Source organism: Artemia franciscana, chromosome 12 (genome assembly GCF_032884065.1).
Source record: "Artemia franciscana chromosome 12, ASM3288406v1, whole genome shotgun sequence".
Classification (NCBI taxonomy): Eukaryota; Metazoa; Arthropoda; class Branchiopoda; order Anostraca; family Artemiidae; genus Artemia; species Artemia franciscana.
The window spans coordinates 8,992,154-9,005,246 of record NC_088874.1 but is presented as its reverse complement, the minus strand read 5'-3'; the positions used below and the strand labels follow the sequence as shown (position 1 = coordinate 9,005,246).

General features: G+C 34.8%; 1 protein-coding gene across 5 annotated transcripts in view; it reads right to left on the bottom strand.

The window, feature by feature from the left end:
- Positions 1-13,093, bottom strand: part of LOC136033641 (cytochrome P450 315a1, mitochondrial-like) — a 102,787-nt gene that overhangs the window by 74,996 nt on the left and 14,698 nt on the right. For 4 of the 5 annotated variants that reach the window (XR_010618981.1, XM_065714452.1, XM_065714453.1 and 1 more), the window contains one exon: positions 11,249-11,458. Coding sequence is in view for 3 of the 5 variants with exons in the window: in XM_065714452.1 (XP_065570524.1) it covers positions 11,249-11,368 (120 nt within the window). In the remaining 2 variants the exon portion in view is untranslated. Of the gene's footprint in view, positions 1-10,632; positions 10,769-11,248; positions 11,459-13,093 lie in introns of those variants that run through there. The other variant, XM_065714458.1, reaches the window with a different exon arrangement.

Here is a 13,093-nt window from a genome sequence, read left to right as displayed (position 1 = left end):
GATCTTGTGCTTCAGAGCTATTATTTTAAATCCCGACCAGATCCGGTGACACTGACGGGAGTTTGAAGGGGAAACCGGAAATCTTGGAAAACGTGAAAATTGAGGTATCTTTATCTTACGAATGGGTGATGGCCTACATGGCCTACAAGGCAATGGAGTAGGGGTAGAGAGTTATTGTTGTCCATTTATTTTGATGTTAATAAACTGAACTAAAATGAAATTTGATATATACAAAGATCTTATGTCTCAAATGCTCCATTTTCAATTTGAATCGGATCCGGGGAGATAGGGGGTTGGATGGGGGGGAGGGAACAGAAATCTTGGAAAACGCTTAGAATGGAGAAATCCGGATGAAACTTGATGGCAAGAATAAGCACAAGTTCTAGACACGTGACTGACATAATTGGAAGGGATCCACTCTCTTTGGGGGAGCGGGGGGGGGTATTACTTCGGGAAAATTAGAAAAATTGAGGTATTTTTAACCTAAAAACGGGTGACCAGATCATAATGAAATTTGATATCTAGAAGGAACTCATGTCTCGTAGGTCTTATTTCAAATCCCAACCAGATCTGGTGACATTGGGGGGAGTTGGAGAGGGAAACCGGAAATCTTGGAAAACGCTTAGAGTGGAGAGATCGGTGTGAAACTTGGTGGGTAGAATAAGAAAATGTCGTAGATACGTGATTGACGTAACCGGACTGGATCCGCTCTCTTTGGGGGAGTCCGGTGCTTTGGTGAGTTTGGTGCTTCTGGATGTCCTAGGACGATGAAAATTGGTAGGCGTGTCAGGGACTTGCACAAATTGACTTGATAAAGCTGTTTTCCCCGATTCGACCATCTGGGGGGCTGAAAGGAGAGGAAAAATTAAAAAAATGAGGTATTTTTAACTTACGAGTGGGTGATCGGATCTTAACGAATTTTGATGTTTAGAAGGACCTTGTGTCTCAGAGCTCTTATTTTAAATCCCTACCGCCATTAAGCCTCTGATTTTTCTTTTAAATCAATCTATTGATTCTTAGAATTTTGCAAGAGCTCATGCCATATGAGGTCTTGGCTCTTCCGACCTCGTCACAAGTTCCATATGAGCTCTTAGCTCTTGTTTTTTTAGTAACTCAAAAATACATCTAAAAACGGTAGTATTCTGAGTAGTGCATTTTAACATTTCCTGTACTTCATACATTAATATATGATTTAATCCGTACATTCTTGTCTCTTCTTTTCATTTTCGGTTTCTTATTTTTTTCAAATGTATAAAGAAATCATAAGTACAACGAAAGAATATTATTTTAGATAGCGAAAGTTTCGTGTACTTTCTTATTTGATTTTGGTTTGTATCTTTTTGGTCTGTAGGCTACTCTTTTATACGAAAATTATTTTCAATCGACTTAATCTTTAGCACAATTTTAATTTTCATATTTAGAATACTAGAGCATGAAAAAAGATATTAAAGGATATGCAAAAGATATTAGAGCACGAAAATGATTCTAGTTTAAAAGAATCGAATTTGGAGGTGGGGATAAACTTGAGCTATTGCATGAGGTTTTTCTTCGTGAATGGATTATAACATGGCAAAGAGACAAAATTTTAGTCACTCTTATTTTCTACCATGAAATCTCGATTTTATTTAAATCCTTTCTTGTGGCCTCTTCTTATCTCAATCAGGGAAAGACCTGCTTTTCGTTTGGCCCGAAACGGAGGAACAAACGGAAATTTAACTCGAACTTAACACCCTACCTTTCGTTTGAGCTCATATAGACGACAAAAAGTAAGATTTTTCGAAATCTACAAGTCTTGTTGACTCTTTGGTCATTAACTTGGGGCGAGACAACAAATTTAAACGATATTTGATTCAAGCTTAATGCACTGTTATAATGAATTCAAAATTGAAACGATATTATGGTAAAGGCGTTAAACGATGTTTTATTCAAGCTTAATGCAGTGTTATAATGAAAATTGAAACGGAATTATGGCCCAAGAGCCAAAAATCTATTAGTCTCTTTGGCTCTTTGCACATTAATTTGGAGCCAGACAACAAATTTAAACGATATTTGATTCAAGCTTAATGCAGTATTTCAATGAATTCAAAATCGAAACGGAATTATGACGAAAGAGCCAAAAATCTTCTAGTCTTTATGACTCTTAGGCCATTAATTTGGGGCCAGACAACAAATTTAAACGATATTTGATTCAAGCTTTAATGCAGTGTTATAATTAAATTCAAAATTGAAACAGAATTATGGCCAAAGAGGCAAAAATCTACTAGTCTTTTTGGCTCTTTGGCCATTAATTTGGGGCCAGATACCCAATTTAAACAATATTTGATTCAAGCTTAATGCAGTGTTACAATGAATTCAAAATTGAAACGGAATTATGGCCAAAGAGTCAAAAATCTACTAGTCTTTTTGGCTCTTTGGCCAATAATTTGGTGCCAGACAACTAATTTAACCGATATTTGATTCAAGCTTAATACAGTGTTATAATGAATTCAAAATTGAAACGGAATTACTTATGAAGAAGGCAAACGCTAAAATGTTTTTAAGACATTGCTTTTGCCTCCTTATTGTCAGAGGCATCACTAGCCAAACTGTTTGTTTTTTAATGGAAGAGGGATGGATTTTACCGATTGATTTGACTGATATTACCATTGATTTGGTTGATACTTTGCTAATTTTTTTGTTTCTTACCGACTGAGACTGATATTCTTTCATCAATTTTATGTTATATGTTTCCATTGCCGCATTTAACCCCCCCCCCCAAAAAAAAAAACCTAGCCAGTAAAACAGTGGCGCTTTATATCAGTTTTTCCGACTAGTTTTTTTTACCGACTGGTTAGAAACATTGGGGACACCCCCCCCCCTCATACGTGCAATCCCTGCTCGAAGTACTTTCTCTACTGATAACATAACGAGTTTTATTCTTCTTGACAGGCGATCCTGTTTCTAGGGTCGGTGGTTGTGATGAATTTTTCTCATCTCGATTCTTTTCTAAAACCTATGACGTGATAGTTTAAGGTCAATAGAATGCACTGTATCTTATACACTCGTATATTGCAAAAAACACTTTAGTTTTTCTATTGCTGTACTTCGAAAAATTCATTAACCTGGGTGGAACGTACCCTTTGGGGAATGGTTAAGTTCGAATTTTCGGTTTTATGTCATTTAAAAGTGTGTGTGATTTTTCAAATCTGCCAATATGGCAAACAGCCTTAAAAACACCTGCTTGTCGTGAAGTACATTTTTTTCAGTTTAGTTTTTGGTCAGTTTTATTGACTTGTCTAGAAAATACTTAGAAAGCGGTTGTTCATTTAGTTCACACATGAAATTTCAGCCAAGCACTGGACAGATAATTAAAAAGGTGCAAAGAAAGTTGCCTTAAATAATGTATAATTGTATAGTGTTAATTTATTCTAGGAAATCTACACTTTTACGGGACACATACTGATAAAGGACCCCCCCCCCCCCCAAAAAAAAAACTACTAAAGACATTTCGTAATATTTTCTTATCCCCCCCCCAAGGATACACACCCGATAAAACACATATAATCTACCTTCGCTTAAGAGCGTGGTATATTGCACACCGTTGCTTGTAAAAATAAGCATAGGTATACTTGTGGGCTTAAAGGACTAGGATACTTTTTATACGGCAGTCAGAAAATTTCTAGCATGACGAGGTGGACAGACATGTACTCCGACCCAGACTTTTCACTGCATAAAAAAGCACTAGCACTTTCATACCCCAAAGCTTCTAAAGCGACTACATCCGTGAATATAACCGTATTTGAGCCTACCAACATGCCTTGAAAGAACAATCAACTTTTATTGATTGGTGCAGATAATATTTACCAAGTTGTTTCGATTAAGATCATATCCTCATTTCAAAAACAAAAGGCTACATCACAAATATTTGTTGGTATTCATTAATAAAGTAAGTATAAAGTATTTATCTATAAAGTAATAAATCTCTCCAGGTAAAGTTTTATTTACAAAACCTGTTTTCAGGGACCTTTTGAATTCACGATACGTTGGGAACAATATCCGTGATCGGAGGGAGGGGACCTTGTTTCATTCAAATAAGAATTTACCAATTTTTATTCTTACAGGTTTTTTGGTCATTTAAACCATTGAACAAATAAGAATATCAGAGTAAAGCCTTTAACTCAAGCCAAGAACGTCAAGACATAACGTTAAGCCATTAACGTCAGCCATTGAAGGCGGTTTTTTCTTTTTAATTCTTAAAAGGTATGGCTACTCCTCCATTTTCGATATTCCTTATGTTAATTATACGTTTTATTTGCAAGGAAAAAATAATAAACTTAAAATCGTTCATGTTTGACGTGTGGAAAAGTGGACGGACGTAATTAATGAGATCAGATCCTAGCAAAAATTGGAACTCCAGTGTCTAGGTAAGGTCCTGCGAGAGGTTATATGAAGATCAATATGGCCGAGGCCAGTATAAAACAAGGTGAAAGGTTACGTAAAATCGAGCTTTTATCGGATAAGACCGGAATCCTATGAGAATCAGTACAACATACTATGCATGGTATGTATGCCTCCATAATATTATTGGAAACTATCGTACCAGTCCAGTTTAGAACCAGGAGTAAACAACTAAATAGGGGATTGAACCAAGTTCATTGTATAATAGTGGCAAATAGGCATTATTTTTGTATTATCTAAAAGTACTTGAGTGGATTGTTTGCGGTTACTTTTACGCCATCTACGTTAAATTTTTATTTACCTAAGTTGTTTTTGTGAAGCGTATGCTTTCAGTTGGCTTTACTAGCGCCACATTAGAATAGAGTTTTAAGAATGAGGTTTTTGATATTGCTTATAGTATAACTCCCTATAAATACTAACATTTTCTTTTTGGAAAATTAATATGGTCTAGGTGCCTTAACGTTAGTTTCAACAGTTATGTTTGCACTTCTGAGGTAAAACTGTATATTTTAACTATTTTTTTTAAATCCTCCCTAAGGCCGCTTTAAAGTAGGGGTCAGACAAATAACGTAGAAATTTATTCCTGATACTTTTCTAAGAGCCTAAATAAGGGTCTCGTCTCGGGCCCCTTTATCCTACATACTAGAAATCATCACATAAATCTAGTAAAACATGATGTACCATTACCACTTTTTTGTATTGAAATATATCTACGAAGCCTGTTTTATGCTGCCAATTCGCATAATTAAGGATTGCATCCTTGGGCCCTACTTATCCTGTAGCCCACAGAGGCAAATGTTTTGGGTAAAATTTTCTGGTTAAATGTTCTTATGTCAAGTAAGATTCCAGAGATACCAGAGCATATGGTGCGTCTAAAGGAGTGTCATGTTTCCTTCTTATTGGATTTGGCCCTGGAAAAGGCGCTACAATTTTTTATTTCAAAAGGACTGCAACCTCCCCGGTTTTTCAGGACCAGTTGTTCTTTAGTGTTACAAAGGTGAAGCCAGGTTTCGCGTTCAAGAGAAATCTGACTTGTCTACCCGTGAAAAAAATCTAATGTCACTTATGTTTATACGTTCTTCAGAGCACTTGCATCTTGGTTCGGCTCTTGCTGGAACAATAATAATCTAACAGTATAAACAGCAGGAAAAACAAATAATCTAACAGTTATAATCAATTTTTAATTTTTGAAATATTACTTTTGTTGAAATAAAGTTGAGGGAGCAATTAATTAATGAAAATATTTAATAAATTAATTAACAAAACTAAGTAAGAAATAAACAGTAGTTAAATAACAATAATTAATACTAATAAATACTTATTAATAATTTAAAGAATAGATTAAAAATAAATTAATTAATCAATCTAAAAACTGGAAAGAATTTTGTTAACAAGTGATAAATTTGGACAGAAAATATTGTAGGAGACAGGGGAGGAGGGGTCACAAATCATGGTTTAGCCCCAGGCGCAAGAGAGGCCAGAACCACCACTGTATATGCCTCATACTTGTGCAGTTTGCCTGGCGCACAAAAACGCGGGTTAGTCACATTGTCACATTCTTTATGGTAACTTCTGACCCTGCAATTTTATATATTACAAAAATACAACTTTGATTTTCTTACTGTTCAATAGTTCAAATGAACTAAATCATACATGTTATCTGCCCACGAATTTGGCAGTATTTTGCCATCAAATAAAGTAATAGCATTTCAAGTTTTTCACTACAAAGGTGAAAAGTCGCATTTGAAATTCCGATAGAAAATTCCTGTTTCGTAAAATTCAAAAATTCCTGTTTTGTAAAATGCACATAATATTAGAGACATAATTTCTTAGAAGTTCACTGACTCGAAACAGAAAGATTTAAATAACGGTTGCTTGTTGAATTTCTTTCATTTGAAGGGTTGGATGTCTCTCAGTGGGATTTTTCGTGGAGGAGGGGAGGCGGATTTCCCTACATGACTTGAAAAACGATCGGAAATATAAAAATAACAAGCCTTTTCCACTGAAAGTAGAGAGCAACATTAATTTTTTTTTAATTTAATTTTCTTTTAATTTAATACACACAAAAAATTAGCCATGCAACCTTCTAGTTTTTTATCTTGACGAACAATGTGATCCAGGAACCATAAAAGATATTAAGGCTATCATGTGACAATATTCCATTTTCTGAATGTTTAAAAAAAATCTGGAGTAGTTATTTCAGATCTTGTAAATTTTTTATTTTCCTTCCTCCTTGGACACATAACCAGATTCTAATTAATAAATATAATATACCAGACATAACGTTAAAGTTACAAAAGCTACAAAGGAAACCCTCAATTACTGCTCTTGATCAATTTTCTCCTCATAATCATCTTGTTAAATTTATTCTATAGGTAAAGTTTTTTTTTGTATGTTTTGTATTTTTTGCGTTTTTTTTAATTTCATTTTTTACGTCACACTCTAATCTTTATGCACAGTGTTTTTGTGGGTTAGAAATAAATTATTGTTATTATTATTATTAATGTTTCAAAGTGAGAATACTAATTGACACAAAGAACAGCTGACATAGCGCATGCGCCCCAGAAGAACTCCCCCAGGGTTCAGGCAGGAATAGGGGTCTCACAAAGTACCACTGAAAAGCCCAGTAGGTTTTCTTGCTCAGAGCCAATCGTATCATAAAGACAACCCGAGATTGAGGTACACCAAACTTTGACAATGTGTAATTTTTGTTTACTTGTTTCCATCCATCCAAAAAAGCCTTCAGCATCCAGCCACCAGGGTCAGAGTATGAAGTCGATTTGTGAGAATTATCAAGTAATTTCAAAGACGTTAGTCAAGAAGATATTAGTCACGAATGATAAAATATAAAATAGTTCAAAACATCTCTAATTTCATGATTGTATTTCCTATAATTGCACAGAAACTGCAATAATACTCATCCTTTTCATTATAGTTTCATTCCATTGTATTAACAAAAAATCACTTATTAGTCATACAAGAGTAAATATTCAGTTTTATCAACTGTGGCTATGTAGTCTATGAGTTGTGCCTGTCCTCTTCTTTGACTTTCTGCGATGCATAGAAGATCAGATTGAGATACCATTCATAGCAGGGTACCATGGCAAGATTTCAGTACCATAATCATGCAAATTTCTTATTTATTGAGTTTTTCAAGTCATTAAAACGCCTCGCCAAACATTAATCCTACTGTGATGCAGAACTTTCTTTACTATGAAAGTCGCTGACAGAGACAGCCATCAGCAGAAAAAACTTACGCCATCCAATCATTTTTACGTTCAATCGCGAAAGGTTCTTCGACTACCAGGGCTGCCACTCGTCCATTTTTACCATAGAATGTTAACCATAGCCTTATAGCCTGTGATTATTGCCATTTTTTCCAAAATGAGTCCGAAAAATTCCTGCTTGCGACAAGTACCGCTCCACTTATAACGGAAATCTATTAAGAGAAATGAAACATTTCCGAATCTAAAACCCTCCAAGTCCCAATTTTTCACAAGATATTTTCTCTATAACATCACGGAATGACAAAGTTACCATAAATAAATACACAGCCTGTATGCTAGTAACAGGTTACAAAGAAATGTACCTTTTGTCGCAGAAAAGTGAATTGATCAGAAAATTGACAATATTGCTTTGTTTACATCTGTACATGATGATAGCACAGACCTTAGCACCCCATTAAGATGGCACTCCCCCTCAATCTTACAAAAGCAATAGATTTATTTTTTATAGGAGCGTATTTCTTAGCATGATAATACGCATTAGACAAAGACAAGATAAAGATCAAGTCTTAAGAGAAGATCATGTGGTTTCAGGAAGGGAGGAGGTTTCGCTGACTGATGTTTCACACCTCATTGTATTCCTATAGCCCTCAGTCTTATACAACATAAAGAGGCATTTAAAGCAGCTAATCAAAAAGCTTTAGTGAAGGTTCAATCCTGGTATAGTATACCTGATAAATACATCAGAGACTTTAGTGCTGTGTACGTTAATAATATTGTTTCAGTTAATGTAGGAAGATAGGTTGGTAGTAAATTTGGTGTGGAATCAAGAGTTAAGTTGGGTTTTCTCTTAACCTATCCTCGTTTGTTTGGATTGTTTTGATGGACTTTGTCCCAAGGAGCACAGCAAAGGATATGGAAGAGCATGACTTCAAATGAGAACGTAACTAAGATTTTCCGGGTAGTTTGGGTGTTTTAGCTAAAATTTTTGGCGAAACGAAGGAACATTTGGAGATTTGTTGCAGGACAACATATTTGAAAATTAATGTTAGCAAGACTACGTTGTCTTGACTAGGAATAGATGAGGATGAAAAACGTGAACGATTTAGGTAACAAGAAGATTGACCAGGAGAATGGCTACACTTGTTTGGGTAGCATTACACGTAAAGATGGTGGATGTGTTGAAGATTTAAAAGTAGAATGGCCAAGGTGAAGCGTGTTTCTTGGCCGTTGAAAAATGTTCGGAAGTTAGACATTCAGAATATTATATTAGAATGTTTGAAGCCACAGTACTGAGAGTGATCAAGCATGGCTCTGAAACGTGAGCACTTCCAAAGGAATATAAGCTAGATTTTTTTCCAGAGGAATAATCAAAGGATAGAGAAAATTTAGGTCTTGTTTTGCTGTTCGTATACCAAACATTAAACTGTTCAAATAATGCGGTTTGATCCCACTTTCTAGACCTATAATGAAAGAAAGATTAACATAATTGGGCAATGTTTCACAGACAGAGGATGACAGGTTGCCGATAATTGTGCTTTTTGGCGAGCCATATGTGACTAGACAAAAAGTAGATTGTTCCCTAATGGGATAAAAAGAGGTCATAAGAAAGGATTTAAACTAAATTAGACATTAATGAATACACAAGAGTGGAGTTTTGAGTAGATTCGGGTAGAGGATAATTGTGCACAGCCGCGTTGGCTTCAGGCGGGTTGGTGGTGCATTGAGTTAAATGGAGGGCAGGTGTGAGGTAAGAACACAGCGACAGAATTTATTTCCATAAAAGATACTATACAGATAAAATATATTGACAACATAACGAACATAATGAGGCAAGAATAAGAGTCAGGTAACATTTCAGTATTGTTCTATCACTGATAAAATGTCAGAACATATGGTGATTATTGGGAAGACGCCTAAATCACTCCAGAACTTGGACTAGCCCCTAGAGGAACTTGACCCTTTTTGAAAACACGAGGCACAATCAGTCTAGAATAACAGCTCATTTTCATGGATAAGATATTTTTAATGACAAATGTGCCTCCACGTGGCAGTATGGCCTGTGAAATTTAAGGACTACATAAATAGGTTTTCGGTAGTCCTAAATGGATTGGCTATCACGACATTTTAGATCAATAGCATTTTGATTTTATTATAGTCAAAATTTTGTTTGAAGCACAAAATGGTGGATATTAGCACTTCACTGTGGTGCAATCTCTTTTGCTCTTAAAAGAGATTGCAGGCATACTCGGACTTCAAATTCCCGTTTGAAGAAACCCCCTCGTGATTTTTCTACCGCCACAATTATCCCTTTAAAACAGGCAACGGTATAAAATTTCAACCCTTCACAGTTACTTGGAGAGGGTCTATTTTAGTTTATTCTTTTATTTTTGAGCTTTGTTTTGTTTTTATTTTGCTCTTAGGACTTTTATCCGTATATTTTTTACTCTGTAATTACTCTTGTAAAGTGAGCACGGTCGAGCGGAGGTCCTGACCGAGATATCTACATATTTATCCTTCTTTTTTTTTTAATGGCTGGAAATACCATTTGTTCTTTTTCACAATCTTTTTCAGAAAATCAAGCGAACTAACCAACATCAAGTGGCTTAATTGAGAGACTTTCCAAATAGGCATCCTTTTAAGAGAAAAAAAAACACAACGTTGAAACCGTTTAATAGCCCAGTTGAGCTTGACAGAACATAACTTGAAAAGCTAATTTTTCAGAGCAATTTTGGATTTTACACTCTTATAAAAAAAAATAATTTTTCCAAATCAAAACGATTCTCTTAGTGATAAGAGACAAAAAAAAGTCTCGATAACCGACAATAAAAAAAAGAAGAAGAAAAACAAATACTGGAAAATTAAGCAAACTAATTGATACCGATCTCTCCTTTTGAGAAATTTGTAAATAAACACCATTTTAACAACAGCAAAATCTCTAAACCGTTAAGTTACCCCATGTTTCTCTTACCTTGACAAAACATGAGTTGAAAAACCATTTCTTAAGCACAATTTTGTATTCCACAGTTTTATCAAATTAAAAAAAAAACTTGTTCGCCACAACTACAACAATACTATGTATGCTACCATCATGGTTACAAAGTACAACCACGCCCTAAATAGCTATCATGAAAAAGGCAAGTTTCCATTTAACCAAGGTAAAGCGTACTATTTTATTGTAAATTTAATTGAAAATACCCTAAAGCTGTAATTATACTAAGACACCACTTGCGTAAAGGAGTAAAAGACAATAGCCGAATTGAATCAAATTATAACAAATGTAAGCCTACTTCGCAGAGGCGTCGACTCACGAAAAAGTAGGGTGGAGAGAGGGTAAATGTATTTTTCCAATCCTAAGGGGGAGGCGTTTTCGCAGTTTTTTACAATTTTCTAATGAAAGTAGCAAAAAAGGTGTTTTTCTCAGCCATTGGAAGGGGATAAGAAAATCTAGAGGGGAATCACCCCCGTCCATCCCCCATTCACCCCTTTGCCACTATGAGTAAAACTTGTTGGAAAGTACAATCTTTTGAATGTTGGCCTAGCCTATGTAAACACTTTTAGAAAGACAATCTTTCCTGCTTACTTACTTGTTTACTAGGTATTTGTTGGGGCCAGACACGACCAGCTTGTGAATGACTTTTGCTGACCATTGCTTTCTCTCTGCTGGAACAGTTGCAATTTTCAGACAATGTTTGTCCCACTGCCATACGTTGGCACTGCCTTTAATGGCCTAGCCCACAGCCAGAATAAACTTCCGTAAAGATCTTCTCTCATTTTGAGTTGGGGAAGCCTTTCAACTAAGAAAGATATATATATATATATATATATATATATATATATATATATATATATATATATATATATATATTTATATATATCGGTAAAATGAGGGAAATTAAAATAAGGGAAAAGAAAATCTAGGAAAATACTCCCAATTCCCAGATCAACTTCAGCATCAATTTCAATTCTAAACATAAAATAACAAATTTCGCCGGAGTTGATTTTTTCAACATAAACATACTTATTACTTGAATTTTCGAAAAGCCTCTTCTTTTCTTATAAAAATAGTTAATTATTTCTTTTTTATGTATAAGATAAACATTGACTAGATTAATACCATTTTAAGCCCTGGTCAACTTTTGCCAAATTCAGTGTTGTCTATGCCATTTAAAGTGCAACACTAAATTACTTAGTTGTGCAAATAATTGAGGCAGATTTATTATTTAGACCTAAAAGTTATTCTTGATAAGAAAACGAATATTGTAATATCTGGATAGTTCAATTTTGAAAATAATACCATAGGCAAAGTGGTACTTAAGTTTATCTGTCTACATTTTTTTTCTTTAATTCTATTTAAATGGTCATCGACATTCATTTTTATTAAAACACTTGGAAAAATCTAAGCAAAAACGAAGTAGCATTTTTTGAAGAAGGCAGGAATCCCCAGAATCTCGAAAACAGGCAATTTAACTCAAAATATAAGAAACTATGAAACAAAATGCTAGTTTTTTAAGTAGCATGGTCCTGAATCCCCCCCTATATACATACCTGATCCAAAACTAAGCTTTCACACAGTCTAGGTTCAACCTGGCAGTGGCCTTGGGATAGTTTTCAAATCATAATTTGAAATATCCACGTTGACACGTGGGAGACTACCAATAATTTGGTTGGTTTTAATTTACAAAAGAAAAACTTCATTATAGAACACCAAAAATCCCAATTTTCAAAATCGAGCCACTCACCCAAAATCTACGATTAGAAAAAACGATGCTATTCGCACAATACTAGATCTGTGACTCGCATATCTACTGAGCAGTCTATTGATCAAATAAATGTGAACGAAACAAACCAAATAAAACCAAACAAAACGGAAGGCACTCCTAGAAACTTAACAACATGGAAAACCATTAAAAATAAAAACATACAAAATGAAAAAGCCATATTGAAATATTGCCTTTCTTATTGAAAGCCATATAGAAATCGAATAGCCAAAAATTATAATTGTAAAATCAAGCCACTCACCCTAAATCTTCTATTAGCAAAAACCGATGCTATTTGCACAGTAGTAGATCAGTGATCTAGTGATTCGAACATTTAGTATTGTCCGAATAGCATCGTTTTTATTGCTAATCATAGACTTTGGGTGAGCGGCTCGATTTCGGAATTAGAATATTAGGCTTTTCAATTTCAAATTCTGCCAATTTTCTATTTTATCTGTTTGTTATTTTTAATAGTTCTCCATGTTGTTTAGTTTCTAGGTTTGCTTTCCGTTTTGTTTGTAGTTATCCAATTTGTTTCCTCCACATTTTCGTTCATACAATGTGAACGTGCTTTCTTCTAACTTTTTCGGCGGTTGTCCTTTCGACTATCCGTTTTGTTTCATCCAGTATTTTCATTGGCCTCAGATAAACTCTTCTTGCTTTTCTTCTCTT